Here is a 26112-nt window from a genome sequence, read left to right on the forward strand (position 1 = left end):
TGGCAGTTATTTGAAACTATATTATTCTGTGCTTTAAAATGTTTGCTTGGCCCTCTTGGTTAAACCAGATTTGAACTAGTATATTTCTTTCCTTTGGTTTCATTTTCAGTGATGCCGCACTTCTCCATCTCCATAGAGCCAGAAAATACCTTCATTAGCTATAAGGAATTTGAGGAGTTCAAGATTACTATTAAAGCTAGGTAAGGAGCTTCTTTCTTCAGGTCTGTTTAGTTCTAATGAAGGTTAATCAAGAAAACACTAGCAAAATATACATATGTGTATGTTGAGAGTTTTAAAATCCTGGATATGAACCTTTCTCCTAGTTTCACCTTTTTACACTTGATTTGGGTCATTCATTTATCAATGAGTTTACTAAATTAAAGCAGTTGCAGTCAACCAGATTATTCCATAGAATGGAAACCTCTCAGTAAAAAAGAGCCAAAAACATTTGACATTTTTAGCAACTTCTGCAAGAAACAATAACTGAATCAGTTATGGAGACCATCACTTCAAAGACGTTTCCTTTCAGCTGGTAGGGCCATTTGCCTTCATGCTTTGCTGGTTCTAAGGCTAAATGGTAAAAGTTCACATTTATATTCACTTTATACACTTAAAGATATTTTCAACTGCAAAAATTAATCTTTGTAGTAGTAGCCCATCTGAAACTAAGAAGCCTTTTCAGCCCAGGAAGCAGCTGTATGCCAGTGACAGAACTATTAAGTATCACATCTTGTCTGCAACTTCATTGTAGCAGTCACTTTAACGGAGCACTCCTTTGGTGTTATTGTTTCACAGCTATTTTTATAACAAGAAGGTCGCTGAGGCAGAAGTTTTCATCCATTTTGGGATAATAGAAGATATTGAACAAAGTGAGAAAAAAATGATGCGTAGAGCATTCCAGGAGACACTGGTGAGAAGTGGCCAAGCTCTGTTCATTTTAGGTTGTATGTACATATACAAGACTGCATTTATGTAGACATATGTCTACAAATGTATTTAAATATTCAAGCAGGGTCACATACTTTTCTCTTCATACACGATTCTGTATTTTTATACCTTGTACAGTCAGTTTCCAGCATTAATTACACAGTAGTAGCCATTTCATTATTGTTTCTTACTCAAAGAAACAAAACACCTCATTTTGCTATGCGGTATGGCAGAAAGCAATTTCCTTCTTTAAGCAAATGTCAAATACTCTGGTTGAATTGGCCTCTTGGGCAAATAACATATGGAACTGACTTAGAAAGACTTTTCGCACTGAAGGTTTTAATATCATGAAACCGATTTAAGTAAATTATGCCGAACTGAGAAAAACCATGAAAATTTTAAAATCTAGGAATTTCTGAGCTAAGGGGATGTGTTTGGGTATGTTTTTGGTGTACCATTTTTATCCTTTTATCTTCTTCTTCTTCCTGTAGGAATAAGATGAACTTTCTCTGTTGGGTCAACTGATTGAATTTAATTTAGAAATGCTTTGGCCCTTAGGAATGGGAGCAGCTTGTTTCCATCTGCTGCTCTGTAATGCATCTAATGACCTAAGGGGATAGAAAGACTAACTCTTGAAACTCCAGGCCATATTTTTGGTCCCCAAACTCTCCAAGAGTAGCGGCATCATATAAACAGGCCTATTTACTACCACTAGTGAAGCTCGTCTTGCCCATAGTGATATATGACCTATGAACAATTTCATTTCCTTTTAGAATTCTGTTTAAGCCACCCCTGTAAATTTATATGGACTTGTTGTCCCCTACCTGAAAAGGATCAGGTCAAGCTGAGAAGAAATCAAGATGTGGGAGCATGAAAATTTTAAAACGAAAAGTATAACTCCAAGTAGTCATACTGTCCTCTTTAGATCCTTTAATTTACTGCCATCAGCTGTATTATTATATCACTTAAAGTGTGGTCAGTGGAGAGGAAAAATGTTGTGGATTGCTAAAAAATATTTGTGGCTGGAAAGGTTTTGCTAATTTGATTGCAATTTAATCTCTTCTCTGAGCAACGGCTGTAGTCTTTTCTTACAGATGACAAATGGAGTTGCACAGGTCACTTTAAATAGTAAAACGGCACTTCAAGAACTAGAGCTACGAAGTTTGGAAGAAGTAGACAAAGCATACCTTTATATCGCTGTAACAGTACTGGAGTCTTCAGGTAAGTCTTTTTCTTTGTTCTCATCAAATATTCCCTTGAACTAAGTAATGTGTAAATTACAGGTAATAAACCCAAATTATATGATAAAAGGTGCAATTTCCACATTATTGGTATTCCTTCAAACTAAGAAGTGCATAGGTATACTTTTTTCATGCTTCGGGAAATTAAACTCTGTAAACTTTCCCTGAATAAAATAATGACAAGCGTTCCTAAGAGAATATGGGAAATAAAGGAGATGAAATGAGCACTTGGAAGATCATCTTTTCAAAATATACTTTATACAAAATCCCCAAGATAAATATGTTTTCTTTTGTTAGGTGGATTTTCTGAAGAAGCAGAATTTGTTGGTGTCAGATATGTCCTGTCTCCCTACAGTTTGAATTTGGTTGCTACTCCTCTCTTTCTGAAGCCTGGGATGACATTTCCTATTAAGGTTAGAGGACAAGAGAAACACTATATCTAGTGGCATTGTATTTTTCTGCTCAGGTTATTAAGATTCTCCAATTGACAGCCTCCCCTTCTCACTTTCCCACTTTCTTAGTTTATTTTTACTAAGAGGTTATAGCTCTTTCTCACGGATACAAGCCCAATACTCCCATCTGGGGGGATCTTTCCCTGCTGGTCATCCTCTGGCTTTCTTTAAGAGGAATTTTTGCCTCTAGACTTGGAATAATATTTAATTTGGTCATATGAGCTTCATATTTTAAAATGGAATTCATTTAGAATGAATTTAGATGAGTTTTGTCTATATGTTCAGAAGCCCCATGGCAGAGGTCCCAGTTTAACTAAATCAAATGAATTTAAATTGTCTTTCGTTGAAAATCGAGGACACATTTTCATATGCCTGATTAAATGATGAAAAATTTGTTCCTTTTTTTTTTTGAAAAGGCATGCAAAATTTTACGAGTTTCTAAAGAACTGACATGATTAATGAAGATTTAACTGGATTCCAGTTATCTCCCTTCAGTTGTTGCCCCATCTCCCTCCTACCATTCCTCTCCAAACTCCTTGAGTGAATTGTCTGCACCTGCTGTCTCAAATTCCTCTCCTTCAATTCTCTCCTTGACCCTCTCCAATCTAGCTTCCATCCCCTTCCCTCTACTGAAACCAACCTCACAATGTCACCAATGGCCTTCTTGCCAAATCCAGTGGCCTCTGCTTGATCCTAATCCTCCTCAACCTCTCAGCTGCCTTCGACACTGTCGACCACCCCTTTCTCCTAGAAACGTTACCCAACATTGGCTCCACTGACACTGTCCTCTCCTGGTTCTCCTCTGATCTTTCTGGCCACTCATTCTCAGTCTCTTTCACGGGCTCCTCCTCTGCCTCCCAACCCCTAAGTGTGAGGGTCCCTCAAGGTTCAGTTCTGGGTCCCCTTCTATTCTCCATCTACACCCACTCCCTTGGAGAATTAATTCGCTCCCCTGGCTTCAACCACCACTTCAATGCAGATGATACCCAAATCTACATCTCCAACCCTGATCTCTCTTCCTCTCTGCAGTCTTGCATTTCCTCCTGCCTTCAAGACATCTCTACTTGGATGTCCTCCAAGCTTAGCATGTCCAAAACAGAACTCCTTATCTTCCCATTCAAACCTTGTCCTCCCCCTGACTTTCCCATCACTGTAGACAGCACCACCATCCTTCCTAGCTCACAAGGCCATAACTTTGGTGTTACCCTTGATTCCTGTCTCTCATTCAATCCACATATTCAGCTCGACCACCACAACATCGCTAAACTCTGCCCTTTCCTCTCCATCCAAACTACTACTGCATTAAAACAATCTCTCATCCTATCTCCCCCGGATTACTGCATCAGCCTCCTTATTGACCTCCCAGCCCCATTCTAGTCCAGACTTCACCCTGCTGCTCAGATCATTTTTTTACAAAAACTTTCAGGATATGTCACCTCACTCGTCAAATAACCCATCCACCTTCGCGTCAAACCAAAACTCCGACCACTGGCTTTAAAGCACTCCATCACCTTGCCCCCTGCTACCTCACCTTGCTTCTCTCCTTCTACAGCCCAGCCCACACATTTCGCTCCTCTAGTGCTAACCTTGTCACTATGCCTTGATCTCATCTGTCTTGCTGGCCCCTAGCCCACATCCTAACTCTGGCTGGAATGCCCTCCATCTTCAAATCAGCGCTTAGAACAGTGCTTTGCACATAGAAATGCCACCATTATTATTAAATCAACAGACAATTGTTCTCCCCTCTTTCAAAGCCTTATTGAAGGCACATCTCCTCCAAGAGACCTTCTTAGACTAAGTCCCACCTTTCCTCATCTCCCACTCCCTTCTGCATTGCTCTGACTTGTTTCCTTTGCTCTGCCCCCATCCCAGTCCCACAGCACTTAAGTAAATATCTGTAATTTATTTATTTATATTAATCCCTATTTTCCCCTCTAGACCATAAGCTTGCTGTGGGCAGGGAATGTGTGCTTATTGTCATTTTGTATTCTCCCAAATGCATAATACAGTGGTCTGCACACAATTCGTGTTCAATAAATATGACTAAATGAATGAATAGAATCATCAGTCAGTGGTATTAAGTACTTAATGTGTGTAGAGCACTGTACCAAGAGCATGGGGGAGTGAGTAATGATATGAGTTGATAGATGCTTTCACTGCCCACAAAAGGCTTACAGTCTAGAGGAGAAGAGAGATATTAATGTAAATAAGTATTAATAATCATGCTATAATTGAAATCAATACAAACCAATGTAGATTGATAACAGATTTTTTTACTTGATTATATTAATATTATTAATAACATTACTTTTAAAAAAATCTTTTACTGGGATTCCAGGGATAGCTGGGTTCTGCTCAATGTTTGGTGCAGCCTCCCTCCTCTGCCAGTCACCCCAGGAGCATAGCCCCATTCCCCAGTTTCCCTGAACAAATCTTGGAACTCTGGGAAAAGTTGTAGCAGTTCCTCACTCCCCAAGGATGTTGTGCCTGGACCAGAACATCAGTCCCTCCAAAAAGTATTCCATTGTTTGAATTACACATTTTACTGTTATTTCAATTGTTGAATTTTAACTTGTTTTTATTGTTGAGGAAGTCATGTCCTTATTGTTCTATTTGTCTGCCCACGCAACTGACACTTAGGTTGTTAGGCCCTTGAGCGTCAAGGGATCATGCCTTCGAAGAGTCTCGCATAGCCATTCCCTTGCTTAGTATGGTGATTGGCGCATTGTAAGCCCTTAATTGATGCTAATAATAATAATGATTGTAATTTTGTTCATTCTGATACATAGGTGCAGGTGAAAGATTCACAGGACCAACATGTAGGAGGTGTTTTGGTAAACCTGAAAGCAAGTATAATTCACGAGAATCAAGAGGAGTCGTCTCAGGAGCCAATGAAAAGTATATCAAATCAAAATGATGGAGTGGCTTCCTTTGTGGTTAATCTTCCATCTGATGCAGAGGCATTAGAGTTTTCTGTGAGCTGAATTCTTCCAACTTTTATGTTTGTAGTACAGTGTGTACTTTCTAACTGTGTATTTTGGCCACCCAGCCAAACACCCTAGAAGACTCTTTTGTAATTTTACATTCGGGATGTTGGTTCAAGAGGCACAGTGATAGAGGATTAGGATGTGAATCCCCTGACCTCATACTTGATAATTTGTGGATTTCCTTTCCATTATTTCCGGATGGCAACAACCCCTGTAGATGACAGAGGAAGTAGCAGCAGCGGTAACATGGCATTAATATTAGACTAGAGAATTCCCTTTCCCTAATGTGGCTATATGTTGCACATTAGGAGTGTCCACCAAGGATTTAGGGTCTTGTGCCACCATCCCCAAAAAAGGCAATCAGCACCTCCAGCCAAGGGGGCAGGATTTTCCTGGATGCCAGTGGCAGAGAAGCAGCAGCAGCAGTAGGTAGGAAAAGACAAAAAGCTGCTAGTTGAGGTCATCTACCACCTCAGCTGGCTTTTCCAAGGCTGGAACCTCTCCTCTTCCACCACCAACCTTCCTCTGCAGCCGTGGCGGTTCTGGCTGCTTCTACATGCCGGAATTGTTGATGGATGGCTGTGCTGAAAACTCCCAAAATAGCCCACGCAGTAACAGCCTTGGTAGAAGTTGCCAGGGTAGTCATTGTGAGGGGAGGAGGGCAGAGGTGATGGTGGAGGCAGTCGCCTTATGCTGAAGACTGCAAAGTGAGGTCATGTTTCTCCTTCTCTTCCTCATATCCTTCTTGCCCTTCCCCACTCCCTGTGCTGCCTTTTTTAGCTTCCACCCCACTGGAAGTCCCCTTCCCCAACTTTAAGCTTTCCCAAAGATGTTCATCTTTTCCCCCAATCTAATGCCTTACCCTGGATTTCTGGATGGGAAATGTTCACATAAATGAGGAAAATTCCTTATCAGAGACTAAACTTCTCAAAGACAAAAATGTGTTTGAATAATATTCAGTGTAAAATAGTTTCTTGGTAAGTGAGAGGGTTACTGTTAATCTATTGCAAGGTTTTTTAAAGGCATTTGTTAATTACTTACTTAGTACCTGGCACCGAAGTAAGTTCTGGGTTAGATACAAGCTACTCAGGTTGGATACAGTCCATGTCTCATTTGGGGCTCACAGTCTTAATCCCCATTTTACAGGTGAGGTAACTGAGGCCCAGAGAAGTTGTGTCTTGCCCAGGGTCACACAGCAGACAAGTGATAGAGCCAGGATTAGAACACAGATTCTCTCACTCCCAGCCACGTGCTATTTCCACTAGGCTAAGCTGGTTCCCTGCTGCAATTTGTTTTAAACTTTTCTCCTTTATTCTTCGCTGGGAGCAGGAAGTAGAAACCTCTGTGAGGCAGCTGTTGCCTGCTGAGGATTCTATTTCCTGCTTTCTCTGAAGAATAAGGAAGGAAGTAGAAACAGATTGTTGGTAAAAAAAAAAATAGTTGGTGGTGAAATAATTAAATGAAACTTTTAATCGCTTAAGCAGGTATTTAAAAAAGTTATTTTATATCTCTAGTAGGAACTTTATTCTTCCCTTGCAATTTCTGAACACCAATAGTCCAGTTTGTTTAAAGTAAATAAAAATAGGCAGGCAGGCATTCAGCTGTTACAGAAGTAGCAATCAATCTTTTTCTTAAAAAAAGAAAAACAACTAAGCATTATTCACTTTGCTTACATTTTCCTGTTCTCAGGTAGTATTTACTCAGCTACCGAGAATGGTACTCTACTAAGTAGTGTATGATTCAAATTAAACTCTAGGAGTTTATCTCTCCTTATTCTTACATGGTTCTAAGCAGAGCTGAAAGTTTAAAACCGAAAAATTAAGCCCAGGTGACCTCTGTCATACCCTTTACCACTCCCATTACCCCGAAGGCAGATGTACTTTCGCTGTATGGGTAGTGATAGATGGGGGAAGTGGTCATCCAACCATTCATTCATTCAATCATATTTATAGAGCACTGTACTAAGCGCTTGGGAAGTACAGGTCGACAACATATAGAGACAGTCCCTACCCAACAACGGGCTCACAGTCTAGAAGGGGGAGACAGACAACAAAACAAAACATGTAGACAAGTGTCAAAATTGTTAGAACAAACAGAATTAAAGCAATATGCACATCTTTAACAAAATAAATAGAATAGTAAATATGTACAAGTAAAATAAATAGAGGAATAAATCTGTACAAGTATACACAAGTGCTGTGGGGAGGGGAAGGAGGTAGGGCGAAGCCATGGATGCAAACTGTGAGCTCGTTGTGCACGGGGAATGTTTGTTTGTGTATTCTGCTCTCCCAAGTGCTTAATACAGTGCTTAGCACAAAGTAAGTCAATAAATATGATTGAATGAATGCAGTCTGGGGCCTCGGAGTGAGGCAAAATAGGAGAGGTGGGGCTGTAGCTGCTAGTGACCAAAACAGTGTAAAAGGAAGGGGCAGGAAGCTAGGTTCATTCATTCATTCAATTGTATTGATTGAGCACTTACTGTGTGCAGGGGACTGTACTAAGTGCTTGGGAGAGTTCAATACAACAATAAACAGATACATTCCCTGCCCACCTCGAGTTTACAGTCTAGAGTCCCCATGTGGGTGGAGAGCAACCCTGGCTGCCACCCACAACTGCCACCACCCCTGTTGTCCCATTTGTGGGAACGTCAGTTCCGTGACCTCTTTTTAACTTATACCAGAGCCGAGTTCATGCAGATTCTGGTTAACTTCCAGAACTGTGTCTAGCATGGTCCTAATTTCTTGGGATTGTCATCCATCATTGATTTCATCTATGGCCTTCAAGATGCTATTCAATATTTCAATTGATCTAGCTCTTAAAATGAAAAAAAAGCATGCTTTTCATTTGTATTTGCTCCTTGCAAAATGAAGTGACATTTCACTAGGGAAAAACTTACATCTTTAAATATTTCTTGCAATATCCTTTTTTTTTTTAGGTAAAAACTGAGGATCCACATATTCCAGAGGAAAATCAGGCTTTGAAAGAATACAGAGCAGTAGCTTACTCTTCTCTCAGTCAGAGTTACTGTTATATTGACTGGCCAGACAGCAACAAAGTTTTGCTTGTGAACGATCACATGAGCATTACGGTGCAGCCCAGAAGTCCTTATATTGACAAAATAACACATTACAGTTACTTGGTAAGTAATGTGTACTTCAAAGCATTTCATCAGCTTGTAAAAATGTTTCTTAAAAAGTAATGGATATAATGGTGTCTTACTCCACCTTTGATCTAGAGAGAGGGTACTTTTCAAGCTGAGACAGGCAATCTCATGTTGACTGAATTAGAGATTTCCTGGCCAGAAATATCAGCAAAGGAATCTACCCATCCCCATTATTCCGGGTAGCAGAATTTGTGTTGAGATTTTGCATGCAAGGCACAGAATTCCCTTGTTGGAAGTGGGGAGAGAGTGTCGGTGGCCCAGCAGCAATGATGATCTGGTTCTCTTTAACCAAGCTTGCCCTTCCTCTTTTCCAAGCCAGAAGCCAGGCAGAGGCAGCAGCAGCAAATGGATAGGAGGAGTATTGGCAGCAGTGACCCTCCCTGATCATCTAAGGACTAATTATCCCCTTCCATGCTCTCTTTCTATCTCCTGGTCTCCCACATGATTTCTCTGTAGATGGCCAGACACCACAGTAGTGGGAGTAAAGGCTCCATGACTGTACCTTATTCTTTGGAATAGAGATTTGGAATGAATGCCAAGATCACCATACTCTCCACGTTGCCCTGCCTATAATAATAATAATGGTATTTGTTAAACACTTACTATGTGCCAAACACTGTTCTAAGTGCTGGGGTAGATACAAGGTAATCAGCTTGTCCCACATGGGGCTCACATTCTTAATCCCCATTTTACAGATGAGGTAACTGAGCCACAGAGAAGTTAAGTGACTTGCCCAAAGTCACACAGCTGACAAGTGGCGGAGCCAGGATTAGAACCCATGACCTCTGACTCCCAAGCCTGTGCTTTTCCCACTGAGCCATGCTGCTTCTCTCAGTTACAATGGCAAGTTTGGAGAATGGTCATCTACCATTTCAAACAAACTCCAGATGGGAATGACCCTTACACTAATTTAGCATAAGCCAAATTTCAACCGATGCCCTGAAGAGAAGCAGCATGGCCTAGTGGATAGAGCATAGGCCTGGGAGTTAGGAGGACCTGGGTTCTAATCCCAGCTCTGTCACTTGTCTGCTGTGTGACCTTGGGCAAGTCATTTCACTTTTCTGTGCCTCAGTTACTTCATTTGTGAAATGGGGATTAAGGCTGGGGACTGTGTACAACCTGATTAGCTTGTATCTATCCCAGCACTTAGAATAGTGCCTGGCACATAGTAAGCACTTACCAAATACCATTAAAAAAATTAAAAAGGCCCAACAGACCAGAAAAAGCATTTTTTTTTCTGATCCTTTAAAGCTCGGCGAACTATTTCAGTTCATATCAATTGGCAATCTTGGCAGGGTGGTCTGCATCAGTGAGAGTGGTAGCATTGGGAACTCCTCCATCCTGAAGTTTGGGAAGCAACATGGCCTAGTAGAAAGAGCACAAGTCTGGCAATCAGATGACCTGGGTTCTAATCTCAGCTCTGCCACTCACCTGATGGGTGACCTTACAGAAATCACTAAAATTTTCTTTGCCTTCTGTAAACTCATCTTTACAATAGGGATTCAATATGTGTTCTCCCTCCCTCTCTAGACTGTAAAATCACTGTAGGCAGGAAAAGTGATTACCAGCTCTGTTCTACTTACTCTCCCAAGTATTTAGCACAGTTCTTTGCCCACAGGAAGTACTCAATAGATACGATTGATTAATTGCTTACACTGTGAGCCCAATATGGGACAGAGACAGTGTCTGACCTAATTATCTTGTGCCTATCTACACCAGTGCTTAGTACAATGCTTGGCAGAGGGAAAATGCTTAACGAATATCAGTATTATTATTACTGTATGGCTTGAGTTTGGTGGGAAGAAGGTGATGTGGTAAAAGGGGACGAAAGGAGGCTGACAGTTGTTTTTGTTTTGTTTTTCCGGCCAAAACTCTAGGGCAGATTCAAGCTAATCAGGTTGGACATGATCCCTGTCCCACATGGGGCTCACAGTCTTAATTTCCATTTTACCAATGAGGGAACTGAGGCCCAGAGAAGTTAAATGATTTGCCCAAGGTCACACAACAGACATGCAGAAGAGCTGGGATTAGAACTCAGACTGTTTTCCTTTTTTAATACTTAAAACCCCCCACAAAACTAAGCAGCTTTCCCTCTACCATCCTCTTACCTGGTTTTCAGCTCTCTCCTCCTGGGACTGCCAAAAGTGGGTCAATGAGGGTGGACTGGGGTGAGATGGGGATGGGCAGGCAGTGGTGACCATCCCCTCCCAGGCCGCCTTTACTTCTGCCTCTGTTGCCTGTCTTCTCCCAGCACACCCACGAATCAACACCGTCGTCCCTTTTTTGGCAGTCTCAGGAGGCAGAGGCTGGAAGTTGGAAAAGAGAGGGTGGCATGGACACTGAATAAAAACAAAATAGATACAAAAAACAGTGGTGATTACGAGTATTAGACCATCCAGGCAGGGGTAGGGGGGACATGGGGAGGATTGTGGGCATTTGAGAGTAGAGTTGAGATAGCTTTCAGTACCTGGTCCCAGGGGTGTCTGGTTGGGCAAGTCACTTAACTTCTCTGTGCCTCAGCCCATCTGTAAAATGTGGATTAAGACTGAGAGCCCCACCTGGGACAACCTGATAACCTTGTATCTCCCCCAGTGCTTAGAACAGTGCTTGGCATGTAGTAAGCACTTAACAAATAACGTCATTGTTACTATCATAAAATGTTGAGCCAATGTCACTTCATCAAAAATGAATTTCACCAAGTTTCATGGAACCCTCTCCAGTCTGCTACTGGAAGAGGAATGAATGGACAAGTGTAGAAGGTGGGTGGGTGACGATTATATCTACTCAAAATGACAGTGAGCAGGTGCCCTCCACTGCCAGGAGATCCAGCATTTCTGATCTCTTACTTCAGTACCTGGGATTAGCCCTTCATCACATTTACCTGCACGCTAGAGGAGCAAACCATTGGAAAATTTCAGCCTCCATATCCATACTGGGCAGACCCCTCTCTTCCCACCACAGCTCAGTGAGCCTCAGTTTTCCAGCTCCTGGCTCTCAGCAGTGCTTCAAAAATGCCACACCAGCAGCACAATGAAGTAGGCAGATAGAAATTTCATCCTTATTGATGATGATAATAATAATAATAATAATGGTATTTGTTAAACGCTTACTGTATGCCAGGCACTATACCTGACACAGTACCTACCTGAGAGCTGGAGACTGTCTTGCATACTGCTGCTGGCATTTTAAAAATGAGACCAGGAATCTGAATGCAAAGGGGTAAAGATATCAAATCCTGCTAGGATTGTCAGAGGATGAGAATGATTCATTTGCCTCCAGCAAAAACCCAGTGAACCCCAGGTGACCTGCAAGCCCAGGGCTAATGGTAACCTGCACAGGTCACTGGAAATATTCTCTTCCTCATTAAGTAACAATTAGATTCTATTTTCCCTTCTTGACTTCACAAGTGGAAAACCTAGCTCCTACATACAGCAATGGAGTCAGTGATTCTAGGTGTCTTTTTCTCATATACTGATTTTTTTTGTATCGGGGAGGCGAATTAAAAGAACAAAGCAGCAATTTAGGGCATGGCCATCTTTTGCACCAGCCCCAAATACCATCATCTGTTTTTATTTTTCCTTTAGGTTTTATCCAAGGGTAAAATAGTGCATTTTGGGATTGTAAGGAAGCATGAGGATTCTTCTTTTCAAAGTCTCAGTATTCCAGTAACCCAGAACATGGTTCCTTCAGCCCGTCTTCTTGTGTACTATATTATCACAGGCGAAGAAAAGGCAGAATTAGTAGCCGATTCGGTCTGGCTAAATGTGGAAGAAAAGTGTGGCAACAAGCTTGAGGTGAGTATCAGGCTTACAATTCCAGTTATTGTGCCTCAAACACGCTATCCCTCTTACACCTGATCCATGTTTTAGTCTCTGCTGGGAAGCCTTTCACTAGTCAGCTTGGCCACTCTAGCTACCTTAGTACTTATGCATGTAAGTTATGAACATCTTAGTAAATTACTACTGCTTAGTAAAATGCTACCCCTGGCATTTGTACTTCCCAAGCGCTTAGTACAGTGCTCTGCACAAAGTAAGCGCTCAATAAATATGATTGATGATGATGATGATGATGATTTGCATTTTTTATCTAGTGGTGTGTCCTTCTTTTTTGCGGTTTGTCCTATCTTCCTGCTATATTGTACATGGCTCAAAGACTGGAACCATGTCCTCTGTAATCAGATTCAGCTCCTTTAGAGTGCTCTACTTAATAAACACAATAGATGAGGGTGATGATAGGCACTAGTAACTGATGTGTTTAGTTACATTTAAAGAAGCTTTTCTTTCTCAAATGACCATGACACATTTTTGTTTGTGTGATTTTTTTTTTAAAACTTCTAGGTTTATCTCTCAAACCCTGAAAGTTCATATAAACCAGGCAAAGTCCTCTACCTTAATATGAAAACTCAGTTCAGTTCTTATGCTGCTTTATCTATAATGGACAAGGCTATATATGGGGTCCAGAGAAAAATCAAGAAGCCTATGGAAAAAGTTAAGTGTGGTAATACTTTATTTATGGCGTTGTAGTGTGGGCTAAAGCAATGTCCTCTGATCCAATGGAGTTTCCATAGTGGTTCTCAGGGTCAGAATTTACTGTGGTCGGGATGGATTGAAGATATTCTCTAATAAACAGGAGATATTCCTTTGCAAAAAGATTAGGAATAGCAGTTGCTTGTAGAAGGGAGAGGGGATTTGGAAGTTTTGTGAAGGTGTGCAGTTTGTTCTACACAGCCATGCTGGAAGATTCAGTGGGAGACTGGGATGCACCTTTTGGAAACTTCCAAGTCAACAGATTTTGAGCATCATTTGAAGTCTCATTCCAGAACTGCTGGATTCCCTAAAGGCACAGTCCCTCTCCGAATTAGCCATGTACTACGTGCTGAAGATCAGACTAAGGAAAACTGAGAGGCTGCATCAGCCTGCACAAGGGAAATCATTTGCACAATCAAAATGTATATGGGAAAGACAGAGTTATTTGCTCTCAAAGAATTCTGTAACCTAGGCAGCTCACTGACCAATCACACCAATAAAGAAGAGCAGCGGCATAACCTTTGGGTGACTGTCAGATGTGTGGTAACAAAGAAGTACAGAGCTGTAGCTCCAGCCAACATTCGCTAAAAGCTATGAGACTTAGACTCTGCAAGAGTGCCACAGTCGACTCTTTAGGAAGTTTCACCAGGGTCATTTATGGGCTAATTGCAGGATCAAATGACTATACAGGATCACAAATAACGGACATTCTGGATTAAAATCAGTTTCGGCTCATTGAAGCTACGCTCACACCAACACAGCTTCTCTGGCTGAAGCACAGGAGGAGAACAAATGTTGGCAGGGTAACCAAACAACTGCTGTACAGTGAGTTAAAACTGGGAAACCAAAAGCAAGATAGAGGGAATGTTTCAAGAATACAGTAAAACAACGCCTCAGAAAATATTGCATCTCAGCTGAAACGTGAAGTCATTTGCAATGGATAAACCAGCATGAAGTTCTACAATCAAGAAAGAGTAATTCTTTTTGAGCAGAAACTTTGTAAGGATTGAGGAAAAAATGAGGCAAAAGCGAAAAGTGTACAAAACTATAGGTCCTACGGTGGTCTTTTTGGTCTTGTGCACTCAGATTTGAATTTCACCATTATGGGTGTCTCTTTCAAGTGTGAAGGACAATGATAGAAATATGTAATATGTGCATACGTATATGCACATATGAAAAAGCGTGTGTGTGTGTGTGTGTGTGTGTGTGTGTGTGTGTGTATCAGATCTATGAGGACGTCAAATGAAGGGATCCAAATTTAAAAAGATTTATGTGGGCAAGAAGAGTAGAAGCCCGGAATTCCCTCAGACCAAAATTTTCCTCCTTCCCCAAGTCATATAGATAACTAATGGTCCATATTACTATGTCCTTCTGGGCTATTTGTAGAACCAAGCAGCGATGCTTAGAGATAAACGCAGATTAACAGGGACAAGGTGTGCTATTAAATCCACCGCAGTAGCCACCCTAGCAGCCACGGGGAACCTACAGATAACCATGGACTCTGAGCAAATACTCAATTTGCCAAATGGTTAAAATGAGATGTTAATTAGAAATGCCAGGAAGGTGTCCAAAATTCATCCAGATATAGAAAAAATTCCTTTTGGAGAAAGTTAGTGGAGCCCTTATACTAGTGACCTGAGGGCAGAATCGGTAGGCAAGATATCTGTATTACCATTTATTAGAGTATCATCCATTTAAAATAACTTTGCAAACTTCAGATTCTTTTATACTTCAGGGAGAAGTTCAGTCATAGATCTCAAAACACTTAGTAAATAAGAGGGAAGAAGTTACTAATTATAGGAAAGAGATGTCACCTAATAGAAAGAGCACAAGGCCTGGAAGTTAAAGGACCTGGGTTTTAATCCCAGCTCCACCACTTGGCTGCTGTGTTACCTTGGGCAAGTCATTTCTCTGTGCCTCAGTTTCCTCATCTGTAAAATGGGGATTCAGTACATGTTCTCCCTCTCACTTAAACTGTGAGTCCCATGTTAGACAGGGTCTGTGTCTAACCTGATTATGTTATATTTACCCCAGTGCTTAGTACAGGGTCTTGGCACAGAGCAAGTGCTTAGCAATAATAATAATAATAATGATGGCATTTATTAAGCGCTTATGTACAAAGCACTGTTCTAAGCACTGGGGAGGTTACAAGGTGATCAGGTTGTCCCACAGGGGGCTCACAGTCTTAATCCCCATTTTCCAGATGAGGTAACTGAGGCCCAGAGAAGTGAAGTGACTTGACCAAAGTCACACAGCGGATAATTGGCGGTGCGGGGATTTGAACCCATAACATCTGACTCCAAAGCCCGGGCTCTTTCCACTGAGCCACGCTGCTTCTCTAGATGATAACAAATGCTATCATCATCCACTGGGCCATGAGAAGCAGCATTGATTAGTGGATAGAGCACGGGTCTGGAGTGAGCAGGACCTAGGTTCTTATGATCTTGGTGAGCTTGGATGAATGAATGAATTTAGAAATTCAAAGAGAGTAAATTCAAGAGGAGACATATTCAGGAAATATTACTATGATAATATTGAGACTCTAGGAGGCCTGAACTGCTTTTCATAATGCTGAAAGCAAATTCATCAATATGCAGTACTTTTTAGGGACCTGGCTTCTGCAATTTAAGGAAATAAATTGATTCTTGCCACTCAGATAAATGCAGGCCAAAACTTTTTTATAAACTGCAATTTCTTGTTAAAACATTCTTTTGTTTTTTGAATAGTTACTGCGAAATTTAGAAAAAAGTGACCTGGGATGTGGAGCAGGAGGAGGCCAGAACAATGCTAATGTGTTCCATTTAGCAGGACTAACATTTCTCACCAATGCTAATGCTGATGACTCTAGAGAAGAAGGTAATTCATCTAGCTAATCAAGAAAGTACACTTAAAATGCTTTTCTCTTTTTCTCAAGCTTGTTGCAACTCTGAGCTATTGTGATATACTGAATTTTTATGGGCTGTTAATATCAACCATTGGTATTTTGGAGCTTAATTAGTAAAGAAAAACAAGGTGGAAATTGTTTCATCGTAAAAATGATGCATCCAGCAAGAAGGATGATTATGGCAAAACAGTGCTCCCCGTGGAATCTTGGATGTTTCTCTGAAATATAAAAAAGTGGATCAAATTTATGATAGAGAATATGACAGTGGAAGAAACATGAGGGTTGACAGAACCCTACATTAAGGTTCTCAAGCAGTCATAATTTCCTCAGTTCAAATCATGAACTTACTACCCCATTTTCCCTGGATTGGGGATTTCACTAGCCCTCTGTTACCAGCCCAAGATTAGCTCTCCACCATTCCTTGTTTTCCTTTCTTAATGAGGGAAGGGAGGAAAAACAAAGTATATTTAATGTCTCAATCATTATTAACAACCTGCATGGTTAATGAGGTTTATGAGAATTAGGATTCATTAAAAAAGGAAGAAGGGAACATCTTTTGGGTTAAGAAACTAGAAGGAGGAAAAAAATGAACCCAAGAAAGATTGAACTGGACGGTGGTAGTAGTAATAGTTTTTATTAAGAATCTTTTGTGTGCTAAGTGCTATTCTAAATACTGAAAAAAGAGTACATGGATGAGCTATAGACATAGTTTCTGGCCTCCAAGAGACTCACAGTAGAAGAGTAAGGAGGGCCCATTGTTGGGTAGGGACTGTCTCAGATCTACTTCCCAAGCACTTAGTACAATGCTCTGCACACAGGAAGCGCTCAATAAATACAATTGAATGAATGAATGAGGGTGATGGGGTTAGTGACATTCTTTATCTCTATTTGTTGCCAAACTGTACTTTCCAAGCATTTAGTACAGTGCTCTGTACACAGTAAGTGCTCAATAAATATGATTGAGTGAATGAATGAATGCACCTAAGGAAAGATGAACCAAAAATATAAAAGACAATGATGACGATATATATGACAGGAACAGCAAGATTTCAGGTTTCTCAGACCAACAGACACAGAAGTCTGTTGCAGCCACTGTGGTAGTTTTCCCCATGTTTACATAGTTGAGAAGGTACACTGCCATGGCTGGAATCCTTCCCATGCTGAAGTAGGGGCCAAAGGGCTTCACAGTGACATGAACATGGGGCATGTCATGGCAGTCCAATGGGGAAGAAAAATACAACTGCCCATTGTGGGCAGGGACATGTGTCTACCAATTCTGTTATATTGTACTCTCTCAAGTGCTTAGCACAGTGCTCTGCAGACAATAAGGCCAAATTGCTTGATTGATTGAATTGGGATGTTCAAGGACGTTGGTATTTAAAAAGTCCAGTACAAAAGTGAGGAGGAGGTGTGGTTAGAAAGATGTCTAATTAGAGACATAGGACAGTAAGTGTTCAGTAAATACGATTGAATGAATGAAAGATGGGGAAGGAGATATGTCAGATAAGTCTGCATAAATTACTCTCAAGCTGGGTAAAATTAAATATTTAGAGAACCTGGGGCCCCATATTTTGCCACCAAGCATTTTAGAATACACAAAAAAGTGAAAGAAGAAGAGGGTGGTACTGAAGGGTAGGGTATATAAGAGGAATAGAAATAGGTTTGTGGGAATCTAATTGCTTAATATAAGGAACTATTTAGGAAAGAGAGTAATGCTAATGCTGAATGGATAGACATGCATTTAGAGGAATTAGAATGAAGTGTTATAGATTGGAGGTAAGCAGAATTATTAAATCTGGAGGTAACGAGGTCTGCATTGATTGAAAGATAATGATGAAAAAGGATTTAGAACAGAAAGAAAGGAAGCGTTTTTATAGGGAAGCTAGTAACATACATCCAAGTAGACTAAAATAAGAGTGATATATAGAAAGAGTTACAGGAAATTTGGGCAAATTCGGTCAAGATAGGACTGGGGGGAATGCAAAAATATTGTAGAATATGCATGGAACAGGAAATTGAGATCTAAATGGAATGTAAGGCTCAGGAATAAAGCTCAGCAATAAAGTGATTCAAGAAAAGGGTGAGAGTGTGCTGACTAGTTCCACTGACCCCCACACTTAGGAGAGGGAGGAGGAAGCCAAGAGTGTCATTCCATAGTGCCTCTCTGTGAGGCAAGTGTAAGGATTTAGCCAAGCTAATTCGAGAGAAGACTTGGAGAGGAAGTAGAGGGGCCAGGATGTGGGAGAGGAAGGTGAGAGGAAGTGAGCTGTGTGCCTAGAAGGGCAGGACATAGGAAAAGCTTGTGATGTGGGCCCTGTGAACACAGAGCACAAGGAGGGATTGAGAGGAACCCAGATTAAGGTTTGAATATCCTGGAGGTCTGGAGCCAATGGCTAGGACCCTGAGGGGTGAGACATCTGTCCCTGATGGGGAGAAAAGGACACATTGAAACTGAAAGATTCAAAGGGGGTGAGATTGGAATCTGAAACAACCTGCGGGAAGAGGGCAAAGGACCAGAGGAAGGTGTGCTCTGGGATGTCTACAGGAAAGTTCAGAAGGTCCTTGTTGGGGAGAGTATTAGCTCTAGGGAAAGGCTGTTTGAACCAGATTCATTTTTGCTGTTGCCTTGTTAGGAAACTGTTGAACATTGTTGAGATCTCAGATCTTGGTGTCTGCCTGGGATAATCATAATAAAGATGATGGTATTTGTTAAGCACTATGTGTCAAGCGCTGTTCTAAGCACTGGGGTAGACACAAGATAATCAGGTTGGTAGGAGGTAAGGGAGAAGTTTCAGGAGCTGGGGAGACACATGGACATTTGGAATTGTGGGCACAGAAGGGCTTTATCCTTGAGCTTCCTGTAGCCAGCTCTGGGGTAGGAAATGGTAGGCTGCCCCGCAATGACATCTACACCTTTGATCAGGCCTCTAAAACCTGCATTAGAAGGGGACTTCTGAAGGTCTTTAATCAATCAATCAATCAATCAATCGTATTTATTGAGCGCTTACTGTGTGCAGAGCACTGTACTAAGCACTTGGGAAGTACAAGTTGGCAACATTTAGAGACAGTCCCTACCCAACAGTGGGCTCACAGTCTAAAAGGGGGAGACGGAGAACAAAACCAAACTTACTAACAAAATAAAATAAATAGAATAGATATAGGACCCAATGGAGGCTGACTGGGATCCAGGACCTCCTAATGCGACTCTAGGTGCTCTTTTGGCCAGGATTTACTGCTGAGAACCTCGGTTAACGTCACAGTGAGGGCAAACGAATTTAAGAGCATTTCATTTCTGATGACAAAATATCAAAGATTTGGACTACATAATGCAAGGAAACAGTAAACAAAGATATGAGAATGACACTGTACAAAGAAAGGTTCGGTGTAGCCTGAAGGGAAAAAATGGGGAAGGCAAAGGAAAACAGCAGGAATTACTAAATGATGGAATGGAAGAAATACTGAGTAATTTAGACACCAGTATATTGGGAACTGTTCAGATGGAAATGAAAGGATCAGAAGAAAAAAGAGGAACCAAATTTTAGACTGGAAAAATATAACTTTGTAAGTAATGTCAATGAGAAATTTTAATAATATAACTAAATAACAACAACAGTAATACTTGTAGTGTTTATTAGGTGCTTACTATGTGTCAGGCAGTTTATTAAGTGCTGGGGTGAATATAAGCAAATTGGGTTGGATACAATTTTAATGAAGAAAATTAAGAAAACGATCCACTCTGACACAGGCTTAGTTAGCAAATACGTAACTCTGGAACATTTTCTGTCACGGGATCAGAGCCTCTGAATTTATATTGCATTGACAATTATAAATATTTAATATTCATTTTCTTTTTTTTTCTAAACAGAAAAACCTTGTCAGGAAGTTCTCAGACCAAAACGATGTCTTCAACTTAAAGAAAAAATAGAGAAAAAAGGTGCTTTAAAAGATTTATTTACCAACAAAAGCATTCATAGTAGTATAATTCAGGAATCTGGGGGTAGTTAATAAAATGATGGTGTTTGTTAAGCATGATGGTGCATACAAGCAGATCAAGTTGGACACTGTCCCTGTCCCAGGAGGGGCTCACAGTCTCAATCCCCATTTTACAGATGAGGTAACTGAGGCCCAGAGAAGTGAAGTGACTTGCCCAGGGTCACATAGCAGACGAGTGGCAGAGTCGGGATTAGAACTCATGACCTTCTGGCTCCCAAGCCTTTGCTCTGTCCATTATGCCATGCTGCTTCGAAAGTGCATTTTTCTTTTCTATTATAGGTAAACTAGGAGAAGAGCGGCACCTCTCTAGACCTTTACCATCCTGCTACTTGTTGCCCTTATCGGAGGCACTATATTGAGCTCAAAGAATAATTATTTTTTCAGCGGTGTTAAATGCTTACTACGTGCCAGGCACTGTATTAAGAGCTGGGGTAGATATAAGCTAATAAAGTTGGACACATTCCACATCCCATATGCGGCTCCCAGTCTTAATCCCCGCTTCACAGATGAGGTAACTGAGGCACAGAAAAGGTAAGTGACTTACCCAAGGTCACCCAGCAAACAAGTGGCAGAGCCAGGATTAGAAACCAGGTCCTCTGATTTCCAAGCCCATGCTCTTTCCACTAAGCCATGATGCTTCCTTAACGATTGACATTAAATCAGGATAACAACTCAAGGGGGAAGGTGGGAGACATCACCCTGGTTGAATTGAGACTGTAGTTCCTTTTTGGTCAAAATGGGCAGCCACAGCTTTCTTGCCTCATCCTTAGAGGGTGACGTGGGCTATCTGGAAGGTAGAGGGATTACAGAGATTATAAAGATTATAGTTTGCGAAGTTAGTTCTTTTTGGCATGGTATCCCTGTTTCTTGATATTAAAATCTTAAAAGTTTAAATTTCTTTCAATTACCTGAGCAATTCCTTATCATTTCAGCTTCCACTTATCAAAAACGTTTTACCGGTGTTGTGAATGAGGAGCATATTAAAGTGATTAACTGAGCAATTCTTTATCATTTCAGCTTCCACTTATCAAAAAGTGTTTTACCAGTGTTGTGAACGAGGAGCATATAAAATTAATGAAAGCTGCAGTATTAGAGCATCTAGAGTTACTTCTAAGCGTGGGGTGAAGTGTGGACAAATCTTCAAAGAATGCTGCGAGCTCGCAACCAAAATGCGAGCAAATTGTACTCACAAACGTACAGTGTTGGGGAGAGTAGGTGAGTTTCCAAACTTTATACTACTTTAAATTTAGGGCGGGGGTGCATATATGCGTGATGAGACTTTGGAAATGTTCCTGAGGGAAACATCTTAAAATTTTTTATGTCATTTAAAATAAAGAGAAAATTAGCACCTACCTCCTTCAGGAAATAACTCTAGTATTAGCGCTTGTTTCACTTGTAATGTTTGCAGATTTTTATCACGCAAACATTAGCCCAGCCTATTGGACAATTTACAATTGGTGCCCAATAAGTTGTGTTATTACCATTGCCTTTCCACAAGAGTTGAAGCCAGATATCTGTGGCTCAGCGGAAAGAGCCCGGGTTTGGGAGTCAGAGGTTGTGGGTTCATCCTAACTCTGCCACTTTTCAACTGTGTGACTTTGGGCAAGTCACTTAACTTCTCTGGGCCTCAGTTCCTTCATCTGGAAAATGGGGATTAAAACTGTGAGCCCCATGTGGAACGACCTGATTACCTTGTATCCCCCCAGCGCTTAGAACAGTGCTTCGCACACAGTAAGCGCTTAACAAGAGCCATCATTATTATTACTATCATGTCCATGTCTATTAGACTCTGAAGTTTTTGCTTCATAAGATTGAAATGGGGGTGGTTAGCTTTATAACACTAAACTATAACTACTGACCATCTTGTGTTCAGAGAGATCCAGAGAATATATGTGATTAGGAACTCCAGGGTGGCTCCACTTGATAACTCTGAATGCCCCTGAAGTCATAATCAATCAATCAATTGTATTTATTGAGCACTTACTGTGTGCAGAGCATTGTACTAAGCTCTTGGGAAGTACAAGTTGGCAACATATAAAGACAGTCCCTACCCAACAGTGGGGTCACAGTCTAAAAGGGGGAGACAGAGAACAAAACCAAACATACTAACAAAATAAAATAAATAGAATAGGTATGTGCAAGTAAAATAAATAAATAGAGTAATAAATATGGACAAACATATATACACATATACAGGTGCTGTGGGGAAGGGAAGGAGGTAAGATGAGGGGGATGGAGAGGGGGACGAGGGGGAGAGGAAGGAATTGAATCAGATTCTCCAAACAGGATAATGATTAAAGTTGAAACTTAATTACTATCATTATAATAACTGTAGTACTTATTAAGTGTTTCCTATGTGTCAAGTACTATGTTAAGCACTGAGATGCTGAGTGGCAGATCTAGAACTAAAATCCAGGCCCTCTCTCTACCAATTCTATACCAATATAATTCTAATATATTCTACACTCCGAAACACTTAGTATAGTGTTCCTAACACAGTAAGTCTTCAATAAATATGAGCTTCCAGTCTAGAGATTCTACCTTTCCCACACGTCATGGCAATAAGGCTAATAAAAATAGGGGATCTTTATTATTGAGATTTTTGGATGATTTATGTGCTCTTGCTGTTGAACTTTTCAAATGATTTGTTTGCATTTTTTACATAATACTGAGTTAAGGTAGCATTGTTTACATAAATGCTTTTTTATAAGGGATTTTTAATGAAAGAAAATGAAACTGAATGGATTGCTGAGATGAGGCAGGTAACCACCAAAGAAAATGCCTTGATTGCAAACTTAAACTCAAATATTGAACCTTAATGACAGTGCATAATTAGAAAAAATTAATTGGCAATATTAATAAATCAGTCTATTTTCACCACCCAATTTCAGGCAACTGTAAAAATGTGTATATATATATACATATATGCAAAGTATATTCAACTTTTTTATTACTTTTTTAATATGTAGGGATCATTGGAAAAAAACAAATATTTTAATAGCAGTTTGACAACAAATTTCTTTAATTATTTTCATTAATGTATTATAACAAAATTTTAAAAAGTTAAATATTTGCCTGGAATTCTAGAAAATCTTCAGGGTGAAGGTTAGAAGAAGGTATGGCTTTTAAAATACCTAATGAAGCATTTATGAGTTTTTGTAAGAATGTATGCCTTTGAATCTGTTCTTCCATTTTGAATCTATTTTTAGGTTTTGAGACTCTGTTGGAGGTAGACAAACCTGAAATTCGAAGCTATTTTCCTGAGAGTTGGTTATGGGAAGTTCACCATGTTAATACAAGGTACTCTGACTTTTCTACTAAGAAGGAAGTATGAATATAAAGTATACATTATTTACCAATGCCTGATATTTTATTACAAATGTTCCAAATTTATAAATAAGAATATCCATTTCTTACTAAAGGTCTGCCTATCAAAATAAAGAATAATTTTAAATTATCTTTTGAAGAAATACTGGGTACCCTTGCCAACCATAATTCTCCCAACTGCAGTTTTGGGGAATCACTCAATTTTCTATACACCATTTTGGCTATCATCGAATGTAATTTTGAGTAATCATGGTTTTCCTTGGCCATGGCCACACTACATATCATTTCAAGCTGGCAGAGTCTAGGATCACTTTGTGGTTCTTTGATACTGCGATAGTTAATTGTAACTATTTAAATTTAATTGTAAATTTAGGTAACAGAGCTAATAAAATATTAAGTCAGTGGCAGAGAAGCAAAATGCCATCCCCATTTGGATCTAGTAAGTTGTGGGGCTGAACTGACCCAAGCTCAGCATGCTGTCGGTTGGCTTGTTTTCCAACTTCTCTGCCTTAAAGGGCACACCTACCCTTTAAGAGCCCGACATGCCAGTATGGACTACCATTCTATAGCTATTTTGCATAGAACATAGTCTTCAAAATCAATCAGTCATATGTATTGAGCACTACTAAGCGCTTAGGAGAGTATATAACAGAATTAGTAGGCATATTCCCTGCCCACAAGGAACTTACAGTCTAGAGGGGGAGACATGGCCTAAGCGTCAGCTGTGCTGTGAAGGTTGAAAGGGGGTGCAATTTTGGGGATCAACTGAAATCCCTGTAAACTAAAGCCCTGGGGCTTAGGCCTTTTGAGCTCCTGCATTAATCATCATCACCATCATCAATCATATTTATTGAGCGCCTACTGTGTGCAGAGCACTGTACTAAGCGCTTGGGAAGTACAAGTTGGCAACATATAGAGACAGTCCCTACCCACCAGTGGGCTCACAGTCTAAAAGGGGGAGACAGAGAACAAAACCAAACATACTAACAAAATAAAATAAATAGAATAGATATGTACAAGTAAAATAAATAAATAAATAAATAGAGTAACAAATATGTACAAACATATATACGTATATATTAATCTGACTCTGCTTCTGATTAGTTTCTAGCAAGACTTTGTGCCCAGATATATCTTCTGGGGAGAAATCCTTTGTACAGGAAGATGGATCCTCTGCAGGATTGGGGACAGTGCCACAGAATTCACCAGTTTATTAAATAATAATAGGAAGCTTATAAGGGTGAATGCTACTACTGATATTCTCCAGTAGTGACCCCAATCCACTTTTTTTTTTTTGACGGCATTTATTAAGCTCTTACTATGTGCAAAGCACTGAGTCACCCATCAATCCTGCTTACTCATTTTTTCTAAACGAGAGAAATGATGGTCTCAAAGAATATATGAATACTAATACCCTTATTAATTCAACTTACAGATCCAAGGTTCCATTGACTCTACCTGATTCTCTAACTACCTGGGAAGTACAAGGCATTGGTATTTCCAACAAAGGTAAGCATCCTGATCTCATTTACCCACGCTAGAAGGATTAGTATTGTTTCTGCACTTTCAAGCTGTGCTATCTCCTCTCAAGACTGGAAGCTCTTTGTGGGCAGGGAATGTGACTACCAACTCTGTTCTGCTATACTCTCCCAAGCACCCAATACAGTGTGCTACACACAGTAGGCACTCAATAAGAATCATTGATATGTGTCTGATTACTCCAGAATTGAGAATTGCTTGGCTTTACCTAGAATCTGAGTTGTAATTGCTGAATCCTTCTTCTCATCCTAACATAAATAGAAAATCCTCTAAAACCTAGAATATATTTATATGTTATGTTACATCTTATGTCTTTCTTTTCCTTTTCTTATTGGGTGGGAATATTTTTAAGTCAAGGAAGTTTAACCTTATCTATGGATTCTCTTAAGGGATTTGTCTCCAATTCTACTCTTACTTCACACATCTCTTCCATTTACATTTCAAATATCCAGCTCTACAAAATGGTCATAATAACAGTAATAACAATTACTTTTTTCAATCAATTAATCAATTGTATTTATTGGGCACTTACCGTTGGCAGACGACTGTACTAAGCACTTGGGAGAGTACTTTGTACTTTCCCAAGTGCATAGTACAGTGCTCTGCACACAGGAAATGCTCGATAACTACCATTCATTGATTGATTGAATTCTTAGTGGAAGGAGCATGGGCTTAGTAATCAGAGGTCGTGGTTCTAATTCCACTCCCCCACTTGTCAGCTGTGTGACTTTAGGAAAGTCACTTCACTTCTCTGTGCCTCAGCTACCTCATCTGTAAAATGGAGCTTAAGACTGTGAGCCCCATGTGAGATAACTTGGGAACCTTATATCTACCCCAGTGCTTAGAACAGTGCATCGTACATAGTAAGTGCTTAACAAATACCATTATTATTATTATTTACTATACCTGAAGTCACCAAAAAGTCCTGCTTCTCACTCTCTGGAATACCATAAAAGAGAAATTTCAGTGATTGGGTGCAGGAAAAGAGAAACATATGGCCTGGGGAATTCCTCTTTTCCTCTAGGAGCAATATGAATAAGATTTATTTTTTTTTTAATATAAGATATGCTAAC

The 26112-nt window shown here is 40.2% G+C and overlaps 1 protein-coding gene across 1 annotated transcript in view; it reads left to right on the plus strand.

Moving 5' to 3' along the window:
- Positions 1-26112, plus strand: part of C5 (complement C5) — a 75856-nt gene that overhangs the window by 11003 nt on the left and 38741 nt on the right. The window contains exons 7-19 of the mRNA XM_038744589.1: positions 110-200; positions 796-910; positions 2022-2148; positions 2466-2581; positions 5410-5595; positions 8543-8746; positions 12355-12564; positions 13108-13257; positions 16023-16152; positions 20046-20114; positions 21191-21388; positions 23383-23473; positions 24936-25009. Of these exons, the coding sequence (XP_038600517.1) occupies positions 110-200; positions 796-910; positions 2022-2148; positions 2466-2581; positions 5410-5595; positions 8543-8746; positions 12355-12564; positions 13108-13257; positions 16023-16152; positions 20046-20114; positions 21191-21388; positions 23383-23473; positions 24936-25009 (1761 nt within the window). The remainder of the gene's footprint in view (positions 1-109; positions 201-795; positions 911-2021; positions 2149-2465; positions 2582-5409; positions 5596-8542; positions 8747-12354; positions 12565-13107; positions 13258-16022; positions 16153-20045; positions 20115-21190; positions 21389-23382; positions 23474-24935; positions 25010-26112) is intronic.

The sequence above is a fragment of the Tachyglossus aculeatus genome, chromosome 4 (genome assembly GCF_015852505.1).
Source record: "Tachyglossus aculeatus isolate mTacAcu1 chromosome 4, mTacAcu1.pri, whole genome shotgun sequence".
In the NCBI taxonomy this organism is placed as follows: domain Eukaryota; kingdom Metazoa; phylum Chordata; class Mammalia; order Monotremata; family Tachyglossidae; genus Tachyglossus; species Tachyglossus aculeatus.